The following is a 14,460-nucleotide window of genomic DNA, read 5'->3' as shown; positions in this document are numbered from 1 at the left end:
AGCAAATTGACCCTTTCAATATTAAAGGAAACTCGTCTGATTTTTATCATTCCTTTAAACTCAAGGCAGCCGATTATCAGCAGAGTCGATCAGGTTGTGGCTGACTGTTTATAACAGCTTAGCCGAACGATGGCTTGAATGCAAAGCTCTCAAGTGGCCTATGCCGCTTTACCTTTCTTATAGCCAATTCAAAGCCCTTGGCAACTTGTCGCCATGGAAATGTCATACTTGAAGGTGAAAGCATTGAGAGAATGGCGGGCTTTAGAGTGGGGAGTGATGGTTTATAGTCCAATGATGGCTTTTTTTTTTTTTTACTGTTATTTCTGCCCAGATAACTGAATGGGAAGGAGAAATAGGTAGGGTTTAGAAAAGCAGAGGAGAAGAGTTGCAGAAGCTCAATAGAGGGAAGACGCAGACCTTTCAATTTCATTTCACATCGACTGAGCAGCGCCTCACTCTAATATCAGTTGGCCAATAATATTGGCTGATGTTAAGCTTCTGCAGATCTGTCTTTTTTGGCAAGTATCCTGTTAATAATCCTGTCTTGTCTGGTATTGTAGCACACACCACTGGTATGAAAGCTTTACAGGGACTGCTGAATTGACAATCAACACCACCTAATATTTCTAGTGACGTATATTCTTAAAAATAAAGGTGCTTCAACCACTTTTAGTTGCATTACGAAACATGATAGTAAGAGGAATGTTTGATTTTTCAATAGGTAAAGAACCTTCACCCTTCACTTTCTTTAAAGGGTCTTTAGATCTTTAAAATGTTAGAGAAATACTAGGGATGCACCGATCCGATATTGGGATCAGATACCGGTCTCGATATTAACAAAATATGTGCAATTAAATAAATGACAAATGCCAATTTAGTGCATTTACATCTATGAGTTAATTTGTTATATTATATACAGTAATGATTAAGTCAATCCTAATGCCTTAAGTCTGTCCCACATGATGAGGTATATGGCTTATTAATACAGCAACGGTATCAGACTGGTAATCGGCCAATTAGCAAAGTTTATATATCGGTATCGGAACTGAGGAAGTTCTCTAAGAAACATGGTTCTTAATGAAACCAAAAGTGGCTCTTGTATGGTATCCATCAAAGAACCATTTGAAGCAGAGTATATTAAAACACCATCACAGTTAAAATAATAAAACCCAGAAGAAACCAAACAAAATCTTTAGCATATAAATACCATAATTTATGTTTTTCTGTTATAAAACAAACACTTTTATGTTTTTGTCTAATAACGCAAAAAAAAGATTAATTGCAACATTAATGAAGTCTTAGCTCATATTTGGTGCAATCAGATCATGTCATATATAAATTAAAGACTTCCTTCCAATCTAGAATATTTAAAGAAGTTTATTTCCTTTCAGTTTACAACAAACTTCCCAAATATTGTGCATGATTTCTGAGAATTCTGTATTTCTTTTCATCAAATCAGTTTTTCACTGCATCCAAAACATAAGACAGTTTCTACTATCAGTTTCTACAATATCTGTATATTCAGTGTTGCTTATTTCTTTCTATTAAGTCCCTAGGTTCAAGGGTTTTTATGGATTTCTTAATGTATTACCAACCGCTCTTGAGCTACACATTGACTTGAGAAACATTTAATATAGTCTGATCAATAAACCTTCTGCCTAATATAGTGTAGCCCTCCTCATGCCACCACTCCAGCTCTAGACTGTTCTAGACTGAAGGCATAGACTCCACAAAACATGGCCAGCATCAACCTTTTCAACAGTTTGTTCTAAAGTAGCTTTTTTGTGGGATCAAACCAGATGACCTTGCTTTCGGTCCCCACACTTATCAATTAGCTGTTATTGAGGAAGGATGGAGAAAAAAAGCATTCGAAAAAATGTTGACGCTAGGACAAGGCGTAGAATATTGGCAAGGTTTTTTTAAATAAAGCTGTAAGTCACATGGTTCGCATGATGCTCAGCTGCCACAGCTGGCTGGTGACTGGAGAAATGAGTGGCCCTATGGTGATTCGGTCGCCGCTTCACCAGCTGTCCTTTCCGGGACTTTTGGTAGGTACTGAGTGCTGCATACTGGCCAAGACCTGACTGATGTTTTAAAGGTGCTCTAACACCGTCGTTACAGTCAATAAGTCCTGCTTCTAGCACACAGCTTTTCATAGATTTCTTTCAACATTCTGAACTCTGCACTTCTCTCCCAGAATTGTCTGGTGCTTTTGCACTCCCAGATGTATGGTGGCATAGAGAGTTCAGCCCTCATCAGGTGGACCACTGCTCGTCCTGCCCAGCATTTCTGAATAGCTGTAAGGATGATTCTGCTCAAAGCAAAGGCTGGATTTGCTCCCAATCATGGTGGCCTACATCATCTGAAGCTTCTTCACATAACTGTAGGCGATGGAAACGTGACAATTTCACAATTACGTGAAACATTTGCACAACGTTTAAATGGAAACATCTTACGATTCTGTTACCAGTTCACCAGTTATCCTGCCATGGACCCCTTTCTGTAGGTATTTAGCACTGCACATATACATTTCACTGGTTGTAATGTTATGGCTGGTCTGTCTGATATACTGTTAAAACAGTGAACAGGGTTTTCTTGATTAAACAATAAAATAATGAGATTCCAACAATCTCCTCCAGTCAGTCTTTACTGAGTTTGCTGTGAGGGCGACTCCCGCACCTCAACTCTGCAGCATTTACCATGCAAGACTGGTTCAGAGCGACGGCGCGCTCCGCCAGGGAGAGCACGGAAAAAAGCACAGAACAACTTCACGTCATGAAACATTGATGCCCGCTCTCTGGCTCCTGGCCATGTGAAATAACAACATTCATCACCACTCCCTCTTCCCACATTCCTCATTTCAAACACACACACACATACACACCGATGCCACTGCTCAACTGAGCAATAAGTGCTGGACATGCTCTCCGTGGCACACAGACAGATACTGGGTTCTGTCCATAAAGGACTGTGGCACTAGAGAGCCTTAACACTCTACTTGTGGATAAACAAGGATAAGAACACACTGGTACATGAATCTGACTCCACATATCCCAAGTTTTTAAACAGCTAAAATAATATCCCACCATCTTCCTTCTCCCATCATTTTCGATTTTTTCCATGTTTCATTTTTAATGTTTGATTTAGTTCTATTTCCCTCTTTGCTTTCGGATTTGGCTGTATTCAGTCTTTTATAGAGGTGTGTAGAATAGCCTATTCACACTGTTAACAATAAATAAAGGTGCAAATGGTTCTCTAAGCAATGCCAAATAGCAGGAGTGGGTAATTCAGGTCCTGGAGAGCTGGATTTCTTCAACGTTTTGTGCTTTTCCTGCTCAGGCACCTCTGATTGAACTCACTTGTTAAATGCCTGGTTTAGGAGGTTATTACGAGCAGGGAAATCAGTAAAACAGCGCTGGACTCTGGCCCCCGTTGCCCACCCCTACCACTTTTGGTTACAGTTTTGAAACCATAGCTAATATTTTCCTAAGAGATTTCTTGAATTTGTTCTTTAGAAAGTCCTAACCTGAGCAAATCCCAAATATGAAACTTTGGTGAATGTCAGAATCTTCATGAAGACTGCGTAAGTGGGTTTTCAAAAAAAAAAATAATTAAATGATCAGGAATGGTTGGTGAAATGTTTGAGTGTGAAAAACCCTCTGAAGGTCTTTGCCAACTTAAAGGTTCTTCATACTACCAGATTTCGATTACAAACAAGGTTCTTTATGAAAACCTTTTTCTTCTATAGAGCTACTTGTAGAACCTTTATTCTTAAGAGTGGATTGTCAGGTAAAAGTACTTAGAAAGTACAAAAGTAGAGAGTTTAATAAAGTTCTTAAGTAAAATAAGAATTTAGTAACTTATAGAACTCCAATAGTAATTCTGTGCTATAAGCTCAATGAAGGTGGTCTGAGAAACGCTTGGTCTAGGAAAAAGGCACAGGTCTACCAACCAAGTAGGCGAGTCTGGCTCCGCCTCTGGCCTCTACTCTGGTTGCAAATTTGACAACATGGCAGACAGCTTTAGCTTAATTACTCTATAACGTAAGGGAATGGAATCACGGCATCCATGCTTTCTACAGATTCAGATTCTAAATGAAAAATGCTCAGCCAAAACCCTGCAGAATTCACCCATCAACATCACTCTAGTGTTCAACTCTTAAATACTATTTTCAATAGTAATAGTACGTGAGCAAATATTGAACAGAAGAATTAAGAATATCCCACTTGTCTTGACCAACCTGAAGCCATGACCTACACTGGAGAATTCTGCTACCAGAGAGCACTTGGGTGGTGAAGTCGATAAGTGCTGACAAAGAGCTCAATCACCTACGCCTCATTTCCAACAAATAAGGAAAGAGGATATCTGAAAGGCTTTTATTGATCAGTGTGGATTTCTCATATACAGTGTCTTAAGAAGCAGACTGACCTGTACTGATTACACTGTCCTGATTGAAATAAAATTGCAATCAATGAAGATTCCTAAAAAGCCTCTTAAAATAAGTTGTGGTATTTCAATTGCAAAATTGCATTTAATTTATTTATTATTTTTTGTTGTCTGAGGAATCATGGCAGTACAGTAATGAGAACAGTACTGAAGAATTTCGGATGCTGTGGGATAAGACAGCAGCACAGTGGAGTGAGTTGGTTAAAAAAAAAACAAAAAAAAAACATAACTACAAGCTTGCAGGTTAAAATCCCTTCACGGTACAGGAACAGAAACAGATTAAATATCAGAGGAGACGATGACTTTTTCCTCTTTTGGCTTATGACTGGAGAAACCTTTAGGGCCAGAGAGAAGCATTCCTTTTTTAATTTTTTTTTTTTTTTTAATCTAAAAAAAAGTTTTTATGTAACCCAAAAATGTCACATCCTTAGGCGTTTCTATCGAGACCATGTCCTGTCTTAAATTCACGACACACTTTTCATTCAGACATGCTGTCCTGCTCAGACACTTAGGCCTGAACAGCAATTTACAGGCTTCACATACATCAGTGGACCCCAGTGCTCAAATTTGAATAATAAAAATAAACTTTTAATTAAATTCATTAATATGAATATTTAGAAGTCCTAACTTACTGCATTTCCAAAAGCATAGACAGTAGGTGGCAACAATGTACTTACAGTGTTAACTGGCGATAGCGCAAATGAACTGAAATCAGTCACGATATTCAAGGCCCTTCACCCTCTCTGCTCCCCAGGCGCTGGAAGCGGCTGCCCATTGCTTTGTGTGTGTGTGTGCTCATTGCCCTTAGCTTACTTGTGTTATGTGTGTGTGTGTTCACCACCACGGATGGGTGAAATGCGGAGGACACATTTCGCTGTGCATAGTACAGTGACAAATACTCGCACCTTTACCTTTTACTTTGCTTTGCTCTAAAACAGGCGTAGTACGTAGTACTGAAATAGCACTGAAAAGGGATTCCTAGACCTGTTACAAACATGGAACCCTTTTTGGTGCTACATGCAGTGGAACCACTTTTAGAAATGTCCTTAATAAACCATCCAAGAGGTTGTCTATCAAAAAAAGCTATCAATAAAAATGTTTTATGATATTTATTCATTTAAATGGTTCTTTGATGTTCTCTGTGTTATATACACTCTTAAAAATCAAGGTGCTTCAAAGGGTTCATTGAGCGATGCCACAAAAGAGCCACTTTTAGTTCCATAAAGAACTATGTCTGTAATGCAGTATTACAGTAAGTATTACAAGTTCGAAAAACCTTTTAAAGGTCTAGAGAATCTTCTACAAAGTTCCTGTCCCAATGTCAAGGTTCTTCACACCTAAACATCTCTTTTACAAACATGGTTCTCTGTGGAACCAAAAGTGGTTCTTTTGTATAATCGCTAAAAAAAACCTTTAAAGCACCCCCCCTTCCTTCCACATTTATTTTTAAGAGTGAAGTACCATTGCTTTTACTTAAGAACCACGGACACACCAATTTTAAGAGTGCAGCCAACCAAGAATTACTATACATACATATTTTCTATATCATACATCCTGTGAAATGTGGCGCCTCCACGGTATATCAACCTCTAATCACAAATTTGGCACTGAGCATTTTTCTTATTGTGGAGTTAAAATTACACCAAATTCTTAGTCCTTCTTTCTCTTTTAGCTTCAGTAGCTGCTTGGAAAGAGGTGCAGTTTAATGTGTTCTGAGGTGAAGTGATCCAAACACCTGGTGGGAATTTATAATGCATTCAACTACAACTGCTATTTATTGACTTATTTGTAACTAATTTCCATATATTAACAATAATGATTCATATTTATTGTAGTTTTGTGGCTTTAAAAAAATCTGAACAGGAACACAGGTGATTACTCGAGTGTTCAAGTTATTTGGGGCGTCCCCACAAAGTATAGTCATATGACTTTCACTGCAAAACCTTCAAGCCGTATTCCCCAAGAGAAATTCAAGATCAACGACCTGTATGTCACAGGAGATTCCTCGTTCCTCGGAGACGCAGCCAGCATCTCGGCTTGGTTGCCTTCTAGTTGATTAGTGTCATCACCCATGTCCCATAAGGGCTTCAGTCACGAAGCAAGAGGGCGTAGCGTCGTCCTCCCACAGTGTCAAATTTAGACACCCAAACCAAAGGAAGATCCCTGTGGAGCTAGAGGGTAATTCTAACTACTCACCTCCATCATTCTCTCTCTCTCTCTTTCTCCCTCTCTCTCGTGCTCTCTCTTTCATTAGGTTAGGAGGACAGGCTGTGTGGTTTTGGTAGGGGGTTGACTATCCCTCACTCTGGCTCCTGCTCTCAGTGATTGAGCTCTATGGCCTAAATGTCTTCATCATGTCCTGATGGGTTTCCCGCGGGGAGCTTGGGACAGATGGTGGACGATGCGAGGGGTTGGCTTCCCCTGTGTGAACCCTCGCTCTTGCTCTTCTTCTCTTTTATACTCTCTTCATTGCTCGTAAACTCCAGATGCCACTGTCTTGTGCTTCATTTCCCCCTAACTTTACCTTTCTGTTTCCCGTTCCCCTGCAGTTCCTCACACTTTCCATTATTTCTTCTTCTTAAATTGTCTATCGTGAGTTTCTACCGATTCTGATATATCACATTTACAGTACTGCTGCTGTTTCTCCAATATCCTCGACAACATCTGTATCTCCTGTGATTCATTTTGAGTCCCTATTGACTAGCTCCTGCACTCTTAAAAAATACAAAGACTGCAAAAAAGGGTTCTCTGAGGTTTTCCTTTTCCTGGAGTACCTCCTGCCATACCCATTTGTAAGATTTCCTACTCTAACGCAACCCAATAAGGGGCTGTTAGCTGATTACATGAGCAGGTGTACTTCAGGGCCAGGGATGAAAACAACTGCCATAGAAGAATCAGTTTTGCGAAATTAAAAAAAAAAAAGTGTATTTGAAGAACCTTTAAAGGGCTCCAAGTAGCGCCTCATAATATAGGTGTTTCACACTAATTTTAAGGGTTATGCAGAAGGTATCCTGATCTTTTAAGATCTTTTAAGTTTTTCATGTTCTCAAAATTCTTAATTATGTTCAACCCTTTGCTTTGTGTCATTAATTCATGTTGTGCTACTATTCAAAAATGACTTTTCAGAATTTAATCAATTTCAGAATGAAATATCTCATCTTCCACTACTGAAAATAAATGTGGTATTGATCAGAAGTCTAGAAACCGCACTCCCAACTGAATTCCAACGTGAAGTACAGTGAGAAATTATTCATATCTAAATCATTGCAATTTCTAAGAAACTAATGTTCATACCTACAAAAACAAAAAATTGAAAAAATGAAAAATATGAAAAATTCATAATTCAAATGATTTCTAAAGATTCTTCACATAGCTTCACAAAACCTCAGAGCACTTCTTTTTCCTGTAAAGTCTGTGTTATTATACAATAATCTACACCTGTTATATAAACATCTATAAACAGTCCCTCTCACAATAGGAAATGTACAGATTACAAGGATAATCTCAATCTGATCAATTTGACAATGTGACAATATGTACCACTATCATGATAAATTACATTACATACACAATGTGTCACGATATGCTTTTTCTCCAACTACTGGCTTAATTTTAAAATATAGCCTCATTAGTCCTGCTTAACTGGATTCAGGACAGTGTGTGAAATGCGTGAGTGAGTTAGGATCATCTGAACTCTCCATACTCTTACATAAGATTTTTTAGGGCTGGGGCGACTCGTCGATGTAATCAACAGCATCAATTACATGAAGTGCAACTTATGTGTTTTTAAGAGAAGATGGTTAAAGGAAATAGATGTTCATTTTTTTATGATAAATGTGTTGTTAGACTAATTGACTAATTGATGGATAATTAGATTCACAAAAAAATCATTAGGTGCAGCCCTAGTAATTTCAGATGTGGTATTACTGGCTGGTTTTGTGTCCAATCGAATTAGATGTCAGACATAAGATCTATTGTAGCAATACAAAACCATTGCATTATGAAAATGTCTTTTAAGTATTGTGATATTATATTTGTACCATTTTGCCCAACCCCAAATCAAATCAGTTCAGGATTAATGTAAACACAGTTTAATGCACTTTAATTCGCTGATAACTGATTTATGTATCGTCTAGATTCTGTGCAAAATTTGTATTGGTATTGTTTAAAAAGTCAGAATCTATATGTATCGATATCGCTACAATGCTTGTACAAATATGGAATGCATTTAAGGCATTCAAAAGGGTATTTAAGTGTTTTTGTATATTGTGCCACATTTGTTGCCTAAAGAACCTCCAGCAAAGCATTTTTTAGAAGTGCAGTATGTACATTATTTACACAGTAATTCATTAAGAGGTAATGTGTAACACTTTGTTATATGTTTAATTCACTCTGATAGATAAGACATATACAGTCCTTCCACTGTCGAAAATGAGTACTGGTATTGATTAAAAAAATGATTGTAATATGATATGTATCGATATATTGATTTATTTGACAACACTTATGCACATATAGACCCCATTTTCAACCCTTGTCCTCTGCCGTTAATCAGTCCACTCTCCTCTCCTATATTTCTGCCTCATCCATCAAACCCTCCCCCATTTCTCCTCTCTTTCTCTCTCTCTCTCTCTCGTGGGGATTCGGTGTTTGTAGGAACAGAATGAGCATCCTCTGGGAGATGGGGGGGGGGGGGGCAAGCAGAGTAAAGTCAGCAGATTTCATGCAAAGATATGTTGCTTGTCGGGATAATAATATGGATTAAAGTTCTGCAAGGCATACCCTCACACATGTGCACTGGCACAAACGCATACACACAAGCAGTCTATTTCCATTCATTTTCAAACAGACTGACCAAGCCGACAGCAGGTTATCTCTCCAATGTCCAAACAGCTACAGACCCTAGATTGCAACGTAATGCACTTTGTAATGCCAGCTCTGTACAACTATGATCACCTGTAGCTGATTACAATACACACACAATTTGCGGTTTGGAATGATGGTGCTGTAGCCGAGTCACACTGCCAAACACTGAGCGAGCTACTGTGTGGTGCTGGCAGTGGCCCCAGTGAGAGAAGATGAGCTTTTGCTGATCAGACAAAACACAAGCAGCTTGTGTCGCAGACAGGCCTGTGACATGCAGGACTACAAGGCTGCCTGCTAACCGCAGATACACAATTACATAAAGTGCAAAATACACACGCTTGCACAGGTTTGGGGCATGTGCGTATTTCACCCCGGTTGGTCCCTGCTGCCACCTGCAGATTAAAACATGTTCACCTTGGCAGACATAGCCGGAGGGTAGCCTTGGCTGTCTTGTCTGTTGTTGGAGAGAACTGGCCATGTCATCTTAGCATATTGACTTATACAGAGAAGCATGCCAGACTTTGGGCCTGGTACTGTCACTGTGATGACCATACGGTGCTGTGCAAAAGAAAAGCACACTGATTAAAGTGGCCATAGATTGGCAAACTGTTAAAAAATTACAGTTTGGTACATGGATGTGACAAACAGTGAACCTCAACACTGCCATCAAGCCTGTTATGATAACTATTTTTCTGGACGATATATTATCCTAGAAATTATTGCGATAAACTTAAGACCATTTTAATCCACTGATATAATGATAATATAAGACCATAACAATACAGGTATACCCTTTTTAGAAGCAATGAAATTATAATTATTAAGAATATTTAGATCTTGCAATTTTTTCAAATTTCCTCAATAAATAAAAAATAAATCAAATAAAGCCACTGTTTCGACACACCGGCTCATTCACGATAATGCGCTCTCCTGGCTAAGTAAACACAAAGGGCAACATTAAGAACAGCAAAAATAATGGGGCCAGATTAAAAAACACAAAACTCTTACATAGCAGTCTTGCCTCATTATATTTACACCCCAAAATGTACATTAATCAAGCCCACCTGCGAAAGTCCTAGCCAAAGCAGACAAAGCGCTACATCGATTTCAGGAGAATATGGTGTTGTTGATGCTGGAGAGCAGTTCTTCACCTCCAGACTCTGCTAGTTATGGGAATACGGGCTGCTATCTGAATTAGGCCTCATGACCACGGCTTTTTCCTTAGTTTTGACACTGAATTAAAACTAACCCCACAGTGTGGGGGCTGTATCTTAGCCTGGCTAGCTTGTAATGTGGGTTATGTAGCCTGTATGCTTTTTCTATTACAGGTTGCTATGTGAACTAGGCCTCATGACCACGGCCTTGCCTGTGCCACTGTGGGGGCAAGGCTAAAAGCCAGCCTGGCTACAATCTCTTCAGCGTGCTAACAGCACACTGCACTGAGAGGACACATTAACAGGACAGCAACACTACAATGCTACAATATGCAGCTTCTGAAAGCCCATTTTAGTGTCTTAAACCAGCCTATAAACGCCGGGCCTATCTTTTTTTCCCCCCAAGCCCTCTTTAAAGGAAAATCAGCATGTTTCAACTGGAGGCAAAATAACAGGGTTGTCCCATCGCACACCACAATAAATAGTCACATATTTATTATTTACACATCACGGAACAACTGAAATACTCAATTAATACATTCTTTGACACTATTAAAACTATTTCCCTCAGCATTATAGGTACAAGTAATACTGTAAGACTTCCTTAACCTTAGCTTTTGAAACTGATTAAGGAACACTGGCACAACTTAAATGACTCTTTTTGCACCAATATGCTTTGCATTTATTTGTAAATTGGTGATAAACCCTCACTAAACCCTCACTGCCCAGGAGTCTAAAGATAAACATCTAGCCACTGACTACACAAACACAACCTAGCAAACAACACCAACATCACCTATTAACGTCCAAGCAAAACAGAGTACCTCAGTGAGGTGGAAATGACTGATCAGTCAAATATACACAACTTTCTTCTTACCCCAAATGGTCAGTGGATCAGATCATTTTTTGTCACCTCACATGGACTAGCTTGTGTGCTTTCTAACACTGTAATGCCAGTGAGTTCCCACTTAGGGGTCCTAATTTATTTCCTTATCCGTGTTGCATACGTTGAGTAGCTACACCTTTAGCATCCCAGTAGGCCAAACTCCTAAACTCTGCTATTCACCACACCTATACTAGAATTCCCCAACGGGTGACAGGATCATCAAGGAGACCAAGGAGACCTAATCATGCTAAAATGAATCTATAGTTGATAAACTTGGCTAAACCTAGCACAAAAATGCTGGCTAAAAATTCAACATTTATATACCAACAAAGGATCTTGATGTGTGAAACTTAGTAACTCTGAATCTCCTGTGTTCTGTGCAACATCCCCATCTGAGGGAAATCTAACCCCTGAGAGATCATCCTGAGGATGCCTTGCTTCATGCAACTGGGCTCAGGTAACAGCTCAGAAGGCCTTCCCAGTTGTGAGCACTGGCAGCTAAAACCAACGCTGCTTATGCACTCTGTATGAGGATGTACACTGGAGCACCAACAAACCAGGATAACAGCCTAAGACCAAAACATGAATTTGCACAACTTCTCTCATCTCGTTCTATGGAGAGGCTTTAGTTATGACACTGAATTAAAACCAACCCCACAGTGCGGGGGCTGTATCTTTGCCTGGCTAGCTCCTAATGTTGGTTATGTAGCCTGTATGGCTGTGATATTACAGCCACAGTGACTTTTACACACACCAGTTCAGTAATGAATAATTCATCTCTAAGACAAAGACAGTCTCTGAGGAAAATATCTGTCTGATCACTGTCAAAATACACAGTCTGCGACTGCATAACTACACTCTTAGTAATAAAGGTGCTACAAAGGGCTTTTTGAGTGATGCCACGGAACAAGCATGTTTGTAATGGAGATGGTATGCAGCATTATAGGAGGATAGCTGTGAACGAGTCTGTGGTTTAAAGAAAACACAAAACATATTGGTGAATGAGGCCCGTGGAACCAAAAGGGGCTCTTCTCTGGTATCGCCCTTTGTAGCACCTACAGCAGTGCCCTGATCCTCCCTAGATTATTTCACATCATACCCCCCTGCTTAGGCCCGTTACCCAAAAGCCACTAAGAGTATCTTAACTGGTTGAGTGACACTTTGCTCCATCATTTAAGAATCATCTTTGTGCCAAGATTCCCAAACCGAGCCACGAACGAGTTTCTTTACATCTCACTGACTGTGCCATGCAGAGATTTAGGAAATTCTGTTGAGGTGCTTCAGCAGTCTCCACTAACAGGGTCTTCCCGACCCCCAACACCACAACCACAGCAACTGTGAAATTTTGGTCCCATTCAAACACCCCGCTAGCCTCACCTTTCCGAATCAGGTCCTCGATGTCCTGGTCGAAGCCGAGGCGGTGGCACTTGCTCCACAGGCCCATGTTGGTGGAGTTGTACTGCCGGCTGCACTCGTCCGCCGCGCTCATGGCGAACAGCTGGCGCCGGTTGCGCGCAAGCAGCAGCTTCTCCTCCCAGCGGTCGAGGCGCGCGCGTCCGCCGGCAGTGGCGGCGGAGGAGGAGGCGCGCAGCGGCAGACTGTTGTTGGGGATGTAGATGAAGCCCGGGTCCTTGCGGCGGCTCGCGAAGCTGCGACAGCGCTCGCGGTACCGGCGCGCGTCCGTCTCGTACCAGTGGTCGGAGCACACGGCCACGGCCAGCATGCCCAGCGCGCACAGGGACAGCGAGAGGCCGGCGTAGAGCAGCAGCTTCCCGGCAGCCATCCTCCTCCTTCCTCCTTCCTCCTCCTCCTTCTCCTCCTCGTGCTCTTCCTCCTCCTCACACACACACACACACACGCGCGCGCGCACGCACTCAAGCACGCGCGCAGCTCGGACGGAGGCTCCTGGGTGCGGGCACGCGCGTCCGCGCGTTCAGCTTACATCACCTCGCGAGAGCATCGCCCTCGGGTGGGGTGGGGGACGGGCGCGGAGGGTGGAGGGTGGAGGAGGGGGGGGGTTGGTGCTGGTGGTGTTGGGGAGGCGGTAATTGAACGCCGACGGTGGGGTGGTTGGGGGATAAGGGGGAGGAGGGGGGATAAACGACTGCCTACAGTATCCCGGCTCTAAAGTGCTCCCGTATCCGTGTCCGCGGTGATGAAACGAGACACGGAGGCGTCCTCGGTTCAAACCTTTGGGAGGAAGGAAGGAAAAAAAGAAACCATTAAAAACGAGGCTACAACTCACAGCAGTGCCGCTTACCAGCCGACAAACCCTGCCCCAAATAAAGAGGAGCGTAATGGCGCTGCTGGCCGTGACGTCCAGCAACGGTCCAGAGCCAACACCAAACAAAACGAGCTCAGACAGCATTCATGGAATGAGGCTAGGGGTCGGATTGAGCACCCACCCCACCCCACCCCACCCCACCCCACTCCCACTCCCACCCCTTCATCCCTCAGCCTCCCCTTATTTACATGGCACACACTAGCCTAGCTCCAGCGCTACTGTAGTATCGCCTATAGGCAGGTGCATGTATGGACTGAGTGGCTTATTGGAGACAGTATGGATTACAGCGGAGCAATTACACTATATGCTGGACCGTCCTCACAAACGAGAGCTGGGAAGCATCCATGTCTAATAAAAAGCCTAATTCCTGTAGTAAAAGGTCTCATTTTCAGAAGTATATAAGCGTAAATACACCCCACCCCGGGCCAAACGCAGGTCGTACTCACCGTGCCGTACACTACAGTGCTGTTCCCCGGCTCAGGCCGTGTTCCTGCTGCCTTCCCTGGGCGCTGCGAGTGCTGATGCTGATGCTGACACTGATGCTGCTGCTGATGCTGATGCTGCTGCTGCTGTGGTGGTGGTGGTGGCCATAGCGTAGTGCTGGAGCTCAGCGCGTAAAGCCCGAATTAGCCACAGTCTCCTCACGCCTAAAAAACACACACACACAGAGGGATGCTCGCCCCAGCAGCGTGCTCAAACCAGCGAGAAAATCCACAAAACAGCCTCGGTTCAGGAGGTGGGTGCTGCAGAGCCCGCGGCCAGGCTCAAATATGGCCTCACCATTTCTCTCTGTGTGTTTCAGGCTCCAGAAAATACAGCGGTGA

The 14,460-nt window shown here is 42.0% G+C and overlaps 1 protein-coding gene across 1 annotated transcript in view; it reads right to left on the bottom strand.

The window, feature by feature from the left end:
* Positions 1 to 14,460, bottom strand: part of tmem178bb (transmembrane protein 178Bb) — a 126,692-nt gene extending 112,232 nt beyond the window's left edge. The window contains exons 1-2 of the mRNA XM_072673091.1: positions 14,083 to 14,460; positions 12,730 to 13,542 (exon numbers count right to left, since the gene is read on the bottom strand). Coding sequence (XP_072529192.1) covers positions 12,730 to 13,135 — 406 coding nt within the window. The 5' untranslated portion in view covers positions 13,136 to 13,542; positions 14,083 to 14,460. The remainder of the gene's footprint in view (positions 1 to 12,729; positions 13,543 to 14,082) is intronic.

This window comes from Salminus brasiliensis, chromosome 2, assembly GCF_030463535.1.
Source record: "Salminus brasiliensis chromosome 2, fSalBra1.hap2, whole genome shotgun sequence".
Classification (NCBI taxonomy): Eukaryota; Metazoa; Chordata; class Actinopteri; order Characiformes; family Bryconidae; genus Salminus; species Salminus brasiliensis.
The sequence above is the reverse complement of the archived record's forward strand: the minus strand, read 5'-3'. Positions and strand labels throughout refer to the sequence as shown.